Source organism: Pleurodeles waltl, chromosome 2_2 (genome assembly GCF_031143425.1).
Source record: "Pleurodeles waltl isolate 20211129_DDA chromosome 2_2, aPleWal1.hap1.20221129, whole genome shotgun sequence".
In the NCBI taxonomy this organism is placed as follows: Eukaryota; Metazoa; Chordata; class Amphibia; order Caudata; family Salamandridae; genus Pleurodeles; species Pleurodeles waltl.
The window spans coordinates 497118341-497136799 of record NC_090439.1 but is presented as its reverse complement, the minus strand read 5'-3'; the positions used below and the strand labels follow the sequence as shown (position 1 = coordinate 497136799).

Sequence of the window (18459 nt, the reverse complement as noted above, 5' to 3'; positions counted from 1 at the left end):
ACCTCTTCTTCCAGCGGGCGAGAGCACTTTGACAGCTCTTGCCCGCTGGAAGCAGAGTGATTACTGTGACTTGGTGGGCTCTGTCAAAACTCCTGCCAAAACAAAGCAAACAGCTACGTCCTGTGTCTGGGCACCCTGGGGCATAGCAGGAGCTGGCCCTGGAGAGTGGCGGTCACAATGGTCATTATTGGCCCCATGATGGGAGGCCGCCCGGCTCCTATCTAATGTTTAAATGTGCTCTGATAGAATGTACTTGTTTATTGGTCTGAGATTAGGATTGGCCATCAAGACTCATCCTTTTTGGGGATTAGGAAGTATAGAGAGTATAATCCTGAGCCCTTTGGCCTGTTGTCATTGATAGGAGGTGGAGGTGTCTGAGTGTTGTCTTAGTGCTCCCATGATAACCGGGACGGTGGAAGGTGCCCTGAGGAGCAGGAGTATGAAGGGCCCCCACTGCTTTTGTTGTCTCCGTATCTTTCTTGATTTTCTCTAGTGTGGCATCTACATCATGCCCAAAGAGGTGTTCCTTGTCAAAGGGCATATTAACTATATTTTGTTCTTGCCCAAGTTTTCTATGCTAACCAGGAGATACTGGAGGAGATCCTCCATTTCATACCAGTGGGTGCGGTTGAAACTTGCTGTAAGGCCCTGAGAGTTGGCAATGCACCAATGATTATATGCTTGTGCTGCAACTCTCTGCAGCAGCAATCCGCTTACTCTCCTTATCAGGAGACGGGGTATCCCGACTTGCGAGTTGGCACGTTTGGAAGCAGTGGTAGTGATTAGGGAATCTGGTAACAACTGGGCATTCATCTATATGGGATCTAATGGGGAGGGCTGGTATTTTTTGTCACCTTTGGGCTGTATGAGCTTAGCCCTAATAGGTTCCCTAAAAATATCTGCAGTTTGTCGTAGCATGCGCTCCAGCATAGGGATATATTAATGTAGGAAGCTGGCCTGGTGTGTGGGGAGCACCTATGGTGTTATCACCTTATACCAGATCCAGGTATCCCCTATTAGTGAGGTGTGGCAGTGTCTAGGAAACCAGGGCTCCATAGGGGTAGCCAAGACTTATCTAGGAGACATGCAAAGGTTATACAATACCACTACAGTCACACAGCACTTACACACATGAAAGAACCACACAGTGTTGCAAAAATAATGGTACTGTATTATAGGCAATACTCCAATAGGAGGTAAGTAAACACACTATTATGCACACATTAGAAGTCAGTGATTAGCATAGAAAGCAATGGCAAATAGTAAAACAATAGAAAATAGTGAAGGCCCTATGGGGAGACCAAACCATATACTAAGTAAGTAGAATGTGAAAGGCAGTCCCCCACCCAATGAAGTGGAATCAGTAGAAGGGAGCTGGAGGAACTGGGTGCCCCCTAGCGACTAGGAGAGAAGAGGTAAGTACCTGTTTCTCCCAAACCCACAGGAGAATTTAGGAAAAGGACTGTGCAAGACCCAGACAAGACTGGAAGAAACTAAAGGTGGATTTTGACAGAAAAGGACCTGCAAAAGAAGGGGACCAAGTCCAGTTCAAGTTGGAGTGTCCGGCTGTGGCACGAGTCACTACCCACCCTTCTGTGGAGGCAGGACTGGTCAACGGTGGTTGAAGACAGTCAGCAGTGCAGCACAGGAGCAGAGGAGGAATTCCAGAAGTGATGCAAGTGATGTCCCACATTGACAGTCATAATGCAGTCAGTCAGTGGTGCTGGAAAACCGCCAACAAGCCTTGGCAAATGCAAGAGTCAGAGAGGAAGGTTTTGCAATGCTGAAGAAGACCAGCAAGGCCCAGGGGACTCAACCCAAGGAGGAGATGCCGGGTGACCCTCAGCAGATGGGAGAGTCACAAGAAGAGCAGGCAGCCCCCACATGCGACCCACGGGCAGCAGGCGCAGGAGTTGCAGTGAGGCCTACTCGGCACACCTGTAGAGGAGTCCCACGTCACTGGATCAACAGGCAGGAGACTGTGCTTTGCAGGAAAGACTGCTGGAGGCCGGGGCTACAAGGAGCCTGAAGATCCCTAGGAGGAGGAACAAACAAGCCTTGGAAGCTGCAAGAGTCTCTGTGCAAAGGGGTACTGTCCTGCAAGGAGAGGCAAGGGCTTACCATCTTTAAAGTTGGATAACTGATAGAGAGACCAAGGGGATCACTCCAGACCACCACCTGTGATGCAGGATCCAAGCAGTTCCGGAGGAGAAGGAATCCACAGTTTGTGCCTGCAGATGCAGGGGAGTTACTCCTTCACTTTCAGGGAGATTTCTTCTTATTTCTTGTGCAGGCTGAAGACTTGTTGCCCTCAGAGGAAGCACAGGTAGGGAAATGTTGCAGTTGCTGGAAGGAGCTGGAGAAACAATGTTGCAGAGCGGAGTCATTGCTGTAGTTGCAGATTGTCAGTTCCTGGAATGTCCAGTTGCAGTCCCGGTAGCCAGAAGATGAAGTAAATGTTGAAGAGGACTCCTGCTGGAATCTTGCACATCAAATCTGCAGACCCACCCGAGAGGGAGACCCTAAATAGCCCAGAAAGGGGGATCCGTCACCTAGCAGGATCACCACCTATCAGGAGGGACTGTGACATCACCTGCCTGACCTGGCTACTCAGAGGCTCCCAGGGCCCTCTGTCCAGCTTGGATTCAAGATGGCAGAAAAAAGTGGCCACCTGGAGGAGCTCTGAGCACCACCCCTGGGGTGGTGATGAACAGGGGAGTGGTCACTCCCCTTTTCATTGTCCAGTTTCACGCCAGAGCAGGAACCAGGGGTCCCTGGACTGGTGCAAACCAGTTTATGCAAGGAGAGCACCAATTGTGCCCTCCAAAGCATACTAGTGGCTTGGGGACGCTAGCCCTCCCAAGCCTTGTAACACCTATTTCTAAGGGAGAGGGTGTTACCTCCCTCTCCCGCAGGAAATCCTTTGTTCTGCCTTCCTCTGCCTGAGTTGGTCAAGCAGCAGGAGGGCAGCAACCTGTCTGAGGGGTGGCAGCAGCGTGGGCTGCCAGGAAAACCCCAGAAGACTGGTAGGAGCAATGATGGGGGGGCCTCTAAGGAGCCCCCAGAATGCATGGAATCATACAACCAATACTGACAACAGTATTGGGGTATGATTCCGACATGTTTGTTACCAAACATGGCCTGGTTCGGAGTTAATATTATGTAGCTGTGCCCAGTACATCTTTAAAATGGCTTCCCTGCACTTATGAAGTTCAGTGAAATGGAGCAGGAGTTCGTAGGAGCACCTCTGCTCATGCAGGGATGCCCTCACACACAGATACCTGCACCCTGCCCTTTGAACTAGGAGTGCCTGCCATAGGAGTGACTTACAGTGACCTAGTGCAGTGACCTGTAGTGAAAAGGTGCATGCACCTTTTCACGCAGGCTGCAATGGCAGGCCTGTAGACAAATTGTGCATGGGATCCCATGTGTGCCACAATACATGCTGAAGGACATGGGGAACCCCTGTTGTCTCAATGCCCTGGGTACCTAAGTACCATATACTAGGGAATTATATGGGGGCACCAGTATGCCAATTGTATGAACTGCTAAGTCCTAAGTACCCAGACTTAGAGAGAGAAAGCAGAGTCACTGGGGTCCTGGTTAGCAGGATTCCAGTGAAAACCATCAAAACACACTTACAGCAGGGAAAAAGAGGGGGTAACCATGCCAAAAAGAGAGCACTTTCCTACAGTCCTATGGGTGTCTGAGGGTGTATCAACAAGGTAGTCTTCTTCTAGTGGCTCCTTATGTAAATCAACTTTGAGGAATGCAGCAGCTGTGGCTATAACCTCTTGATAAGAAGTAGCATCATCTGGAGGAGAAGGGTGTGCAGGATATAAATCTGGGTCTGTGTCTGCAGGGGGATCAGCATCATAGGCATCCCATGGGCTATCTTGTGGTGGTATGCCAAATGTATTGTGTGTCCCACCATACCCAGCAGTGACTGACTGAGGAGACCCTTGTCTAATGAATCTTCTGCATACTGTGGTGGAGAAGGTGGAGCTAATGGTGGAGGTGGGGGTAGCGAGGCTGGTGGAAGGGGCAAGGGGCTTGTAGCCTTTTCCACTCTCTTTCTCTGTCGAGAGGGACTGTCATTTCCAGAGCCTCTTGAGAAGTTAGCCTCCTTTTAGCCGGTGGTGGAGGCGTCGAAGTCGAAGCTTTGGTGAAGATACGTCTGGTGTCTGGATGGATGTGGATCTGCTCTAGTCTCACATCCAGCTGTTCTTGGAGTCTATGTAGGATTGGATCCACTGATGTGTCGGAACCAGACTTGTAATGTAAATGTAAATTTGCACTTGTATAGCGCACTACTCACCCGTTAGGGTCTCAAGGCGCTGTACTCATACCGCTATGGAACCCCTCCTGGCTTTTCCCTGTGAGGTGCCCACTGCTGGGCACCCCCGGGGTGAAGCCAGGCATCCAAGCGCTGTTGGGGCCGTTGTGGAGATTAAGCAAGCTATTGCCCAGAGTTGCAGAGTGGGACCCATTAATTAGATTAGGCACCGAGGCGAGAATTATCTGGTCCAAGGGAATTGAGCCCAAGACCTGCCGAAGCGGGACTTGAACCCTGGTCTTGAGCCAGATCTCAGCTTCAGGGTCTGCCGCTCTAACCATTGTGCCACACTTCTCCACTTGGAGCTTGGCTTCGAAGATTTCAGCTCTGAACCAGAGTCCGGCTTTGGCATTGAAGCTCCGCTGAGAGCTGAGGTGATGGAAGTTGACAGCAATGATTGACTTGGCATCGATGGTTGAGTAGGCGCTGGCTGTCATTCTGGGGCTGAAGTACTCAATGCAAAAGGTTTCGGCTTTGATTGGGGTTTCAGCGTTGAGTTGGAGGGTGGGGCGTCAGAATCAGTTGCTTGATGCCGATCATTACCGGAAGGTAACTGGTGAACTTCAGTGGTTTTGTATGTTTAAAACGTCACGTTGTCACTGAAATTCTCACCTACCTATTATGTTACTTTAATCTTTGTTTTTTTCAGTGAATTTCTAGTTTTTTAAAACACATACAGTAATATTTGTTACTGTACATAAAACCAACTGCCCGACACACATGACCTTCGGCCAGGTGTGGCAGGGGGTTGACCAAAGGGTATGGCCAGCAGCCTAGTGCTCTAGCCAACCCTCCCGCAGGTAGTCAACCCCCGCTGTTCACTGCCTTCAGTCATGCAGTGCAAGGAGTTGGCCATAGGGCCTCGCCTTCAGTTCAGCTCTGTGGCCAAACCCCCTGCAGACAGCCCATCCCATGCAGCGCACAGCCTTTCCCCATGAGCATCTGGGGGTTTTAATCAAGGCATGGCCTGTGGCCACGCCCTGCTTTACCCACCTACAGACAGCCAACCTCTCCAAGCCAATAGTGGTCCCATACCATACACCATACCCTAGGGCCAAATTACATGAAAATGGGGAGAGAGAGGCTACATGGTACCCTCTCCCTCAGCCTATTATGGCTTCGGGGACCCCATCCCCTGGGGCCTGCCTTAATTATAGGTGAGTGCCCTGGTGCCCTACCAGGGCACCCACAGAGCAGCAAGTTGGGGCTGTGGGAGGAACCCCAGGGTCCCTGCGGCCCCAGGAGGCTCCCCACATAGTGCAGGAGCCTGTATTACTCCCACCTGCTAGAAGCAACATCTGTTCTGTTTCCCTTATGGATATCTGTTCTGTTTCTAGAATTATTCACCAATGATGCATAATTTAGTTCTTGTTATGTAGTGAAAAGTCAAAGTGCCACTTGTAAGTGACAGTGCATCTCTACACAGTTTACTCTGGGGCCATGATCGGTTTAGAATGCATCTCTTGTACAGTGCCCCTTGTATGGTTCTGAGCACTATAATTGCGTGACTAATGCATCCAGACACCAGCACTAAAATGTTAGTCTAAGCGTTGATGAGTGGCACTTGGCAGGGTGTGTGATTTACAATCTTAAACCTGCACTCCATTTCCTATTTTCCTTTATAAAGAGATATCTTGCCTTCTTATCTTCTGCAGTGAAATGTCTTACATGTACGTACTAGGGCCCTGTTATGTTATTAAAATGTATCCACCACAAGTACACCAAACTGTATCTCAACACTAGACTTGTGTGACAGGTATAAACAGAAAAAGTAGATGGAAAATTAATTTCGATGTTGAAAGCTTGCTGAAAAAACTAAGAGCCTGATTTGGAGAGTGGCAGAGGGCGCTCCCTCACAACAACAGAGTACACTCCCTGCCAAAACGAAGATCCGCCTTCCTTATTTAGAGTGCAGCAGACCTTCATTATGTAAACGGCAGTGATTATTCTGTCTCTGCTGCCCCTAAGGGTCGCCAGAGGTTTGGCCATGTGTCCAACAACCCAATTTAGAGTGGGAGAACACAGGGCCAGTTTTCACTAGAGTCACGAAGTCGTCCGAAAAACTTACAATGCATTGACAGGAACAGCTCTGATGGCGTTTTCTGCCAAGGCTAGAAATGTCTGCTGGACAGGCAGACATCTCAAAATTTGGCAGATGGGACCTCTTTAAGGGCGACAGAGTACTTTACTCTTTTGCTCTGATGGAGTAAAATTCCACCAGACAAAGCCAAAGCAGCTGTAAGTCCAAATATTAAAACTGTTAATGTTCTACCCACCTCTCTGAAAAGTGACAACAGACCACTTTGTATAATGGCACCATAATACAGTAGACAGTACATTAACAAGCATTTACAATGCAACGGGTCTCGCGTTTGCTCATGTTAGAGCTGATCGCGTTGTAAACTCCTAACCCGACTTTTCACCTATCGGGCATTTATGTACGTAACCCGAAAAAGTGAAATTAACTTTGTAAAGACTGGACTTCTGCCAAGCGAGATCGCGCTCGTAAAAAATTAGAGAAAAAGAAGTCGAGGAGCCCAATGGAAAACGGCGAGCCTCGCATGTTTTCTGTACTTGGTCGCTGCGCTCGAGGAGGGCTAGCCACCGGAAAAGGCATGACGTATGCGTGCCTTCGACTAATGAAAGCAAGCAGATTTTATTAAGCAAGCCCACAAACCAATAAAAAACACTGACGTGAAGTTGACAGGGCTCCGAGCCCTTTTCTATATACTAAAGCGCCTCGCTGCGATACGCATGCGCAAGCGCATGCAACGCAGGCTCGACCCTAAAAAGGTTTAATCAGAAATTAAACACTCTGAAACACGTTGACACAAAAAAAAAATCTAAAAAGACTGAAAGCTTAGCACCAAAATCAATAGGTATTAAACACACACCAGTCTAGGGTGTGTGTGGATGCTCTAAGGCTCACTTTATGTAGTGGGTGGGGGCTTTGCGCATGCTGGGAGCAGAAGGCTGGGGCTACAATGCGCACTTCAAGCCTCTGCTTTCCTAAAGATGCCTGCATATGAAACCTGCCACATGCACGTATAAGTCTAAAAACTAAAATGTTGATAGTTCTCACCTTCCCTCCCTACAGTGACAGAAAATCACTGAATGAGTTGCCACAATAAACAGGGCTTCCAAGTTTCCAATCTGCTTATATGTGAAACTTTCAAGTTTGAAGTGAGGTAATATGTGACATTTTACAGTCTCATGTCTGACGCTTTGAGGGACACTCCATTGCAATTGTAGTCAATGACACAAGCAGAGGAATTTCATTCACCAGTTGCAGGATTTTGCCCTTGTTGTGTAATCACTGCCTCATAGCAGGGGACTTGCCTTAACAGCAGCAGGAAATTACTTCAGTGCTGACTCTTTAGGAGTGCTGAGATGGTAGCATTTTCCAGAAGGGAGCCTGTCACCATCACCTGTCTAGTTAAAACAAGTATATAATGTGTGTCTCCAGAGGCCTATATAGTCTGCATTGCTTTGGAGGCACTGCCAACTGTTGTTTTAGAAAAATTGAAAGTAACTTTCAAATGCAAAGCACTTAGCAATAGCTAATTAATTTACTGCTGCTCCTTTTCATATCATGACTAATTTGAATTAACATTGTTTAGTGGAAAGTGGCGATTTTCTAAGTGTAAATAAAACCTCTTAACAGTTCTGACTACTTTTCAATCTAGATCTCATTGCACTCTCTGACTTGTAATTTGACTTTTCCAATTATGAACTTGAATTGAAATACTCATATTGAAAAGCAATGGTAGTTAACCCTTACTGAGGAATGGGTGCCATGTCAAACAGAAGCGAGCCACTTGGCAACTATGATAACAGAATAGCTTCTTACCTGTAGGTGTAGTTCTGGACTCACATGCTATGCATTATTCCGCCATCTAGTGGTTGTCTGGAATTCTTCACTTTTTGTAGTCCTTTTATTATTGTTTTTGCTTGTTGTTGGGTGTCGACAGATCTCCCATTTGGTGGTTTCTGAGATGTTGTACACCCTTCCCCGGAAGCTCCTACTTTTGGTTGCCATCTTCAGATTATTTTTTTTGTCTTTGTCTGTTTTCTCATTTCATCTTCGCGGTGGAGGTGGGTGGGTCGCTTGTGAATCCAGAAAATCCTTCAAGCTGCATTTGTTGTGTAAGTCTGCTTTTACCAACCAGTGATCCAGATAGGGATAAACATGTATCCCTTGTCTTCTTAAGTGTGCTGACACTGCTGCTGGACACTTTGTAAATACTCCTGGAGCTGATTTTATTCCAAAAGCCAGTACTCTGAACTGGTAGTGAGTCTTATTCACGACAAAACTCGAGTATGTTTTTGTGTTTTGGATTCATTGGGATATGCAAGTGTGTTTTTGATGTTTAGTTGCCATGTAATCCTCTTTTTGCAATTGTGGAATGTGGAATGACTTCCTGAAAGGCTGTCATCTTGAATTTTTTGTCTTTATAAACTCATTTATGTATTGGAAAGTCGAGAATTGGGTGTAGAGAATCATCTAAGTTTGGGATTAGCAAATATGTTGAGTAATTTCCTCTCTTGACCTTTTCTTTGGGTACCTTCTCTACTGCTCTGTTTTCTAGCAATTCCTCTACATCCTTGAGTAAATGCGATGTTTCTATGTTTGAATGGACTTTGGTCCCCTTGTAGGTGGTATCTTGGACAATTCTATATATTATCCAAACGGTGTAACGTTTAATAGTCAGTTGTCTGAAGTTATCTTCCCCCATTCCTGAAGGAAGTTCTTTACTCTGCTTGCCACTCTGTTGAGTGTGAGAGGCTCTTTGTCTAGGGGAGGTCACTTGATTGCTGGGGTTGTGCCTCCCCTGTGAGGCTGTCCCTCCCACCTGATCTTCCTCGAAAGGATTGGTGCCATTGTTGCTAGTACTGCCATTGCTGCTGGGGTGCAGTTGATTGGCTGCTACTTTGGAAGCCATGATGTGTTGAGCTAGAGTGGAAATGCCTCTTTCTGAGGACCGGCGAGTTGACGTGGCCCTCTTCTCATGTTTCATTTAAACTGCAATGCTTCCATGGATTTTGCAGTCTCATTGTCCTTTTTGAGCAGTTGCATTGTCTCATGAATGGTGCCTCCAAACAGCTGTTCCCCATTGAAGGGTGTAATAATGATGCCGGCTTGCACCTCCAGTTTGAATCCTGTAATTCGTAACCATGAATGGAAGGGTAATGTTGTTCCTGTCATCATTTGGCGACTTGCTGTGTCAGCTGCATTTAATGCAGATTTTAGGCATGTGTTAAAAATATTCTTGCCTTCCTCGGCTAGGATTGCTGCTCTTTCTGTATTGCTCAGGTAGGTGTTTCATGACCTCTGCCATCTCCTCCCAGAGCTGGTACGCAAACCTGTTCAGAAGGGCGCTAGAGTTTGCTATATGCCATTGATTGGCTGTGCTCTTCTCAAATTTTCTGCCCATGGGATTTTATCTCCTGTCTGGAGGGTGCCCAAATGTTGATGGGATGTTAGCTATCTTCCTTGCAGTGGAAGTGATGATGGAGTCAGCTGGCACTGTACCCTTAATGTAGGCAGGGTCTATTGAGGAATGTTTATATTTTTTCTCACCCCTTGGTGTCAATGCATGTAGTGGGCTCTTCGGATATCTTCCTTCCTTGATCGAGTACACTGGGTAACAATGGAAGGAATTGATTTCTTGTATGGGATTATTAAGGTCTCTAATAGGAAACATGATTGAGGCAGTTCCTCTTCTAGGTGCACTCAACACTTGTCTGCAGCCTTCTTTATTATGTGATTGTGCATGCAATGTCATCCTGAGGTGAAGGCCTCAACGGGTAACAACCTACACCTTCAGGGGAATCTGTCTATTTTCATGCCACTGAGTTTCTGCACATTCGGAGTCTTCTTCTTAGAAGGATTCTTCCTCCTCTTCCCGGGGCTCTGGTGTCATGGGAGGGTGATTTCCCTGGCCTCCTTCTCCCCTTGACCTTTTTATGGTAACATTTTTGTGCAATCCGGAATTACTTCAAAGAGGCATCAAAATCCTTCTTCTTCTGGATTAACTCGAGATGCTGCTTCTTTCTCTCAATCTCCATCAAGGGTTCCTCTGGATCGATCGTCAACATTGATTTTTGTTTCTACATCGAAGAATCTGTTGATGTTGTGTCAATAGTTGAGCTTCTCGTCTCCTCCCTAGATTTTTCTTATTTCGACGTTGAAATGTCAAACTTCGAACATCCTTCGACAAATTAATGTTTTTGGGAGACTTATGCAGTGTCCCTTCCGAGGGATCTGAGGGGTTCCTTATCTAATGACTTGCTTTTAAACAGCAATCATTTCGACGTCAAGGCTTCCTTTATTGCCTGATAGTCTGATTTCTTAGAGTTTGCTAAGGACACATTTTCCAGCTTTACCTGTGGTCTCTCGTCTTTCTTGAGAGGTTCTACCTTGACGATTCTCAGGTCGGTGTCCGAAACTTCTCCTTTGGCACCTTCAGCAATGTTTTCATCATCGTTACTCGCAGACCCATGTCTTTCAAGGATGGTGTAGGCTTCTGGCCCTGCAAGGCGTAGCACGTCTGTCTCTGCTTCTCTCTTGCCTTCAGCGACTTTGACTTGAACCCATTGCGGACAACCCTTCGATGGTTGACCGATAGACAGAGGTTGCAGACCTAATGTTGATCCTTCTGAGTGAACTTATGGTGGTAATTTGGGCAGAACTGGGACAGAGTCTTTTCCACCATGTGGAACAGGAAGTCCCTGTCGGACATTCTCAAATCATGGAGGAAACCTCTCTTCACACTAGGGATCTTTCCTGGTACCTCTTATTTGTTGATCTTCTGAATTTCTTCGACTTCTTCGACAAACTTCTTCCGAACTTTTCTTCTTTCACGACTTGGAGAGCATTCAGCAAAGCATCCAGGCCCAACAACGGAAAAAATAATCTGAAGATGGTGACCAGGAGTGGGAGCTTACCGGGGAGGGCATATGACATCACAAGCAGCACCAAATGGGAGATTTGTCAATGCCCAACAACAAGAAAAAACACATAAAAGAAGGAATTAAAAAAAAGTGTAGAATTCTGGACCCACCTACTAGAAAAGATTCACACTGCAAAACTGAAGTGACTCTACAAAATGGTGATCAAGTTCCTCACCCTACATTAGTATCAAGGTGCTTTTTGCAATAAACAGCCCCCTGTGGCCAGGCCTCCCACTAGTTTGTTAAACAGAGTATGCCAGCTGATCTCTGCTGATGTGCTGTCCATTTCAAAATGTTTGTCTCAGGCTGGTAGGAAGAAAGACATCGATCATGTGGGACAAACACTCAAAAGTGAAAGGAGCCAGACTGACTGTCGTAATTTGACTCTTGCTCTAGGCAAGACTACTGGTTTAAGGATGACAGCACTTCTGTTTGTAGGCGACTATGCCAGTCCTACAATAAGTCGTAACTATCGGCCCAACTCTTCCGGCTTACAAGCAGTACCTCACCAAAAGCTCATACATCAAAAGGTGATTTATGGCAGCCTTTACACATTGACTCAAAAGAGCGACACCTCAACGGAGACGTGGTTAAACGGAGGTTACCCTTTTCTTACAGGAGCAACAAGTCTCAGTCACACACAGGCAAGGAAGGAGATGCAGTAAAGTTTTCAATAGGTTTTATTCACAAGACTGCAACCTACTGTGAAAGGCATGGGCTGCAATGATTAGGATAATGAACAATGCAAGAAATAGAATTGAAAAGAAGAGTCATGAATATGAAGACCCCCACCATCTTGCAATAACATAAGATGTAAGTGCGAAATAGGCCCTAATAACTTAGCATGGAAAACCTAATCTCTACCTTAAAAGAGAGCTAGGTGTGTTAAACCTAATCTGCCAGTACCATTTCCATGAGAAGCGACCCCCTACCCACATAACCTTGGAATGAGGTCTCTAGATCAGACTCTGTGGGGACAAGAAGGCTGTGTCGGCATCAAGGCGATGTGCAGCATAGATAACGTTGATGGTATCTGGTAGGAATCCCTCTAATGGCCTTGTCTGTGTGAGATGTATTTATTCAGATCTGGTAGGACCCCTGACGCAGGTGTGTTCCTAAACAATAGATAATAAGGCAAACTTGGGGCAGCAATTATATGAACAATTTCCTGAAAAGCACATTATGTTTACTGTCACATGTAAGTGGGAAAGTACATGATGTGAATACCTACAACTATCATTTGGTTCTTGACGCTGATAATGACGCCTTCACAGAATGACACTGATAAGATTAAATCAAAACATCTTCTAACTGAAAACATGGCAGCCATCTTAAAGGAAATAATTACATAAATGTGCTAAAACAGAGCAAGCTAAGTAGAGTGAAAGTCACTAGGTGGCGGATGCACAGGCATCAAGAAAAAGGCTAAGCTAAACTCCTGATTCCAATTAAAGCTAAGTCGCATTCACTGCATGACGACGTGGCTAAACTGCAAGATGATTCTCAGTGACAATCAGAGATTGCTCACCTCAGCTGCTGCATTTCATGGTGTTCTATGGATTCTGAATTGATATCTTATTCTATGACAAGCACTAGCAGGTATAGTCACAGTTCACAACCCAGCATGAGCTAGTGTGCATGAGGCACCTAAGGGAGTATAGTCCCATAATTAAGTCCTTGAATGAGGAGGCAGATGTGCTTGCAAGGGGCACAGAGGAGTGATTTAAACAAGTTGTAAGGCTGTCAGCTGAGCTCAGCTTTTATGTGTGACTCATTTCAGACCTTGCAGTAATGCACAAAATAGTGTCCTATGTTTTAGGTAAACCCTAAGGAGCAGATTCACTAAGGTTATGTTTTGGGTTGTATCACTTTTGTGGCGCAGCACAGACCCAAAATCCATTTTGGCATTTACTGAACCACAAAAAGCCACTTTGTAACCAAAAACAGTGTATAGTGCTATCTTGAGTTACCTTGCATTGGAAAGGTATTCCATGGGTGGAGCATGGGCGTTCCCATCCATCCACACATGGATTTGGGCGCATTCCCAGATTTACTTTAGCTAGTAAACCTGGGAATGTGTCAAATGCTATGCCTTCCCCAGTGAGGAGTAACAAAGAGGACTATGCTTCTAAGGATTGTTTTTGTGCAGGAAGGTGTGCCTTCCTGCACAAAAACAATCCTACCCGTAATGTATGTAGTCTTGCACCATGGTACACCATGGTGCAATGCTGCCTACCTTGGCTCTAGTGCACCAGTGCAGGGGGAGAGCTGAAGAGAGTCATATCTTGGTACATATGGCGGTTTTCAACTCTCTCATTCATGCAACACAGTGCAGCAACTTGCCATGCTGCACTGCGTAGCGTGATTTGTAAGTAAATCTGCCCCCAGATGCATGGCACTTGGCAGGGCTGGTTGTGGCTGACACCATAGCTGACGTTTCAGAGCCAGTGTGGACTATTTCTCTTTCAAATGTCATTTCGAGGTTGCTCTTCAGACATGTGAATGTTTGACAATGTTCAGCATTCTGTCCATCATCTTTTTGTGTTGCATTTTCACTCTAAGTGGGAAAGGTATGCCCAGATGTGGGTCCCGTGCTTGCTGCGCCACCAGTTTCAAGCTAGCCTGGCTGATGACGGGTGATACCCCGAAACCGGTCCCAGGATGCTTGTTTTCCAGTCCAGGGAGACCTGGCCTGCCAGTTGGGGCTGGACTGTCCCCATGAGCTGCAGGGTGAAGGCTGATTTGCATATGACTGGGTCCAAACTAGAATGGCGTGGCATGCAAAATAACAATGGATTAAACCCAGATCTGTGACTTGGAGTGAATGTTTGACAATGCTCATCATTTCGTTCATCATCTTTTTGTGTTGCTTTTCAGATGTAGCCTTTGTGCAAAATGATATTCTTCACAGCAGACAGTAATGGGACTTGCGCCATGCAGGATAGGGTCATAATAGGGGTAAAATGAAGTGTGAGATCTCCGCATCTGGGTGTGATCAGCCTTCCTGAAACAATAATCAGTAACAAAAAGGGCAGGCCTTGCTTAGAAACGTCCTCACCCCGAACAGGAGAAACTGCAGTCCCATTCTTCAACCCTACTATCCACCAAATAACTGTGCTCACAGTGCTCTCCCAATAAGGCCCTCATGGATTTTCTAAAATAAATCTTCTCTCTAGCCTCTTAACTTCAGTGTCTGGATCTCAATGCTCCAGCCACAGGAATAGAGGAAATACACGCCCACTATTTTGGGGAAGTTATACTCACCATCCATCTTGTGTCATGCCAAATCAAGAGCATTCAAAGTGGGTACCACTAGTCCCAGTACTCAGCCTCACACATACACAGCATCCTATTACCAACATATGTACAACACATGCACTGCACCACACACACGCTTGACATGCACATGAGATGAAAGTGCATGCAAAGCTCTGGCTTTCACATGACAGCAGATCCTTACATAAGAGGGAGCAGTAGGTCGCACTCTCATTGACACAGGAAAAAGCCCTGTTACACTACTGATTTTAAAATATGGTATGCTTCCACCACAGGTTACGTGAAGTTTACGTGAAGTGCCCAAGCGATTGACAGTAGCCCATTGCCACCTAAAAAGGGACGCTTAATGTGCCTGGTCAGGTCAAATGACAGGTCCTGAATCTCACATTATAAGGATAGGCCTTTCTGCACATGATAGTTTAGCAAGACACTTTGCCCAAAATAAAAGGCAGGACAACAGATTAATATGTAATTTGGCCCTCAGAGCAAGTAATACATGGTTATGTACTAACCATGCAGGGGGCATTCCCTTCCTCTCAGTACTAATCAGAGTTTATATCTACTGTGCTAGAACATGATTTGTGTCTATTTATGTTATACATTTTAAGGAGCAAGACTTAATTCCAAAAGGTGGTAGCACACTGGCCAATAAAGAAGAAGCACAAATATAGTAACAATGATGACAATATAAATATTAAATATGGACATATGTTAGAATAATAAATAACATAAACTTAAAGAGGAATAAAACCAAAAATCAAAACAGATGCTAATGAAAAATAAACCTCAACATCTTTCTAGTGAGTTCCAGTAGTTCATCGCCTACAAAAGAGTCATAACTGAATGTAAAGACAATTAAATAGATACGATATCAGCAAATTACATAAAGTTCTGAGTGATTACATAAATAAAATCCAATGGAGTCAAGAGGCTGATTGTTACAGAAGGGGCCCCCTGACATACCTGAGTCAAGGAATCTATGTCCCCAGTAGTGAAATGCTAGACATTATTTTGCCTCTCCCCTCCCCTCATCTACAAATGGTAAATCCATGCTAGGATATTCAGAGCAGCCTACAAAATCCAGCTGCAGAATCAAGAAGAGTGGAAAATAACTGGAGTGAAACTTTGGCACACACAGAAGACTCACCAGTATCTTCGAGTGAAAGTGCTGTTGTGTATTGTCCTTGAAGTGCAATTGGCCCTGTAACATATGGTAGGCCAGGTGGGCCAGGTGGGCCTTGAGGTCCAGGCAAGCCTCGAAGTCCAGGTGGGCCAACCACTCCTCGTGCTCCTGGAAATCCTGGTTGTCCAGGAGCTCCTGGTAGTCCTTGGGATCCATCTTGCCCTGGAGGTCCGGGCATGCCACTTTTTCCAGGTAATCCTTCTGGACCTGGTTCACCCTTATCTCCGGGCGGACCAGTCTTTCCTGGTGAGCCTCTTGTGCCCTTGTTACCTGGTGATCCTCTTGAGCCCTTTCCTCCTTTGTCGCCTGGTGGTCCCATGGGTCCAGGTGGGCCCCTGTCACCCACTGGCCCTGGAGGGCCTGAGTCTCCTTTGTCTCCTTGTAGTCCTTTGAGGCCGATTGGTCCCATGGGTCCTGGTGATCCCTTGTCACCCTTAGGACCTCGAAGACCAGGAGGACCTGAAATGATAGGGGCAATGCTAACAATATGTTATTAGTCCGCTAAATGTATCCTGATACATTAGACACATTAACTGATTTATCAAATAAGCAATGTTATACATAATGGCATTACAGTGTAAATATGGAATAATAAAATAGACTGGGGTTCAATAAAAGCACAGTGGAACTGTGATTGGACATTGGCATGTATATGTACTTTCAGTTGCTCCTATTCATTTTAATTGCACATTAAATTGGTTAGGAAGCAGATAACAGCAAAGTAGGAGTCAGTCCTGGAGCAGAGCTGGATTGCGATTTATTAACATGTTTTGGCACCTAGATAAATTTTCATCCGATTGTTATACGATTCTATGGGTTTTTATTACATTAGTCTCTAGTCAAGATTAACAATTGGCCTTCACACACTTGAGATTGGCGTTGTTTGCTACGTACTGTATATTGGATTGCTGGCACTACTATTGTCATTCTATTAACAAGGAAGTCAGGTGCTCTTTTATTCAAACAAGTTGGTAGGTGTAGTCTCAACTCTTCAACTTCTCCTGCATGAACCTATGCTTGCTTCACCTAGGCTCCAGGTTCCAACTTCTCAGACAACATGCATGAGTCCATTGTATTACAGACAGTAATTCCACTCAGTTGGGCGTGAGGCAATTTCTAGAAGTTTTGGTCAGGATTAGAACTATCAAAGACTTTGACAGAACTACAGAAGACTGATGGTTAAAGTGCTTTAAGCATCACACACTTGGGTAAAAAAGATGTGCTGCTTCCCGTGCCAGGGTTGTGTTAAGCATTTAGCTGAGAAGTGGAGGTTTCCCTACTTCTACCCCAATGTTTTTGTGATGCATTAAATTAAGCTGTCAAGGGCCATTTGAATCTTACTTCTGATGGATGACTTAACGCATAATCCTGATGGTGTTACAGTGTAATGTTGAAATGCGTTATGGGTCTGACTTTCAAGGTCATCTGATTTAGGACACCAAAGAGAACATTACCATCTGTTGTGGCTCTTTCTTTACAGCCTCTGCATTTAAAATATTCAACACAGGTGGTACATCAACCTTACAGTACTCCAGACTTCCTTGCTCTGGAATAGGAAACCAATAAAGATTGAATTTCTGACTCACCATGTTTAGTTTCAGGTGGTCTTGAACCTGCTGTTTAACAGCTAACATTAGAGAGAAGGGTTGATCTAAAAACCTTGTACACTTTGGCCCTCATTCCGACCCTGGCGGTCATGGACCGCCAGGGCCGGGGTAGACGGAAGCACCGCCAACATGCAGGGACAGGCTGGCGGGAAGGGGGTCGGAATCCTCATGGCAGCGCTGCATGCAGCGCCGCCATGGAGGATTCCCTGGGCCAGGGGAAAACCGGCGGGAAACCGCTGGTTCCCCTTTTCTGACCGCGGCGTCAGAATTGCCCAGGAAGCACCGCCAGCCTGTTGGTGGTGCTTCCGCTGCCCTCTGCCCTGGCGGTTTCAAACCGCCAGGGTCAGAATGAGCGCCAAAATGCCACGCCATTAGCGATAGTATGCTTTGCAGGACATATCTGACATGAAGTAACATGATTCCAGCATGACACAAAGTCCTAAATTGTTGTCCATTGTAATTGTTGTACGTTGTAAACAGCATGACTCACACATGTTTAATGCGAGAAGGAAAGTTGCTGCATTGCAAGTTTTCTATGATGCAACTGGCTATTTCTAGGACCTGCAGAATAAATTGAATGCAACTGTGCTTCTTGCCTCTTAAAATGGTATGGCTGACTATGTAATATTCTTTTTATATGGCCACAGCTTAATTCATAAGTCTGTGTGGGTGGGATCACTGACATAATATACATGGGACATCTGCAGTTGTCCAGAAACATCATAATGGGTTAATGCAGGCCTGCAGTGCTGATGGGGCATCGGCAGTCAGTCTGAGAACTTGTTTTAGTCTGTGGGTCATAGAAGTGGTTCAATCTTCAGCTTTCAAGCCTGAATTGATGATTAATGGATCAATCGTGTGCTGAAATTGTATTGGAGCATTACTGATCTCTTATTAACCAAATGGTCAAAAAACAATTGGAGTGCACTTGATGTACAGCCTCATCATATTACCACTACTTGAGCCAAGCTGGCTTACCTGAATTTTCGGATACGTGCATTATAGTCTTTTTGTGCACTATACCAATATACTGTCATACTTTGGCAAAACAGGTTATTTTGTTCATTCAGCCAGCGGTGGCTCAGTTGGGAACCTGATAATAT

The 18459-nt window shown here is 45.7% G+C and overlaps 1 protein-coding gene across 1 annotated transcript in view; it reads right to left on the bottom strand.

Annotated features, from left to right (window-relative positions):
* The window catches only part of COLEC12 (collectin subfamily member 12), a 422420-nt gene that overhangs the window by 45001 nt on the left and 358960 nt on the right, over positions 1 to 18459 (bottom strand). Inside the window, exon 6 of the mRNA XM_069219987.1 lies at positions 15714 to 16208. Coding sequence (XP_069076088.1) covers positions 15714 to 16208 — 495 coding nt within the window. The remainder of the gene's footprint in view (positions 1 to 15713; positions 16209 to 18459) is intronic.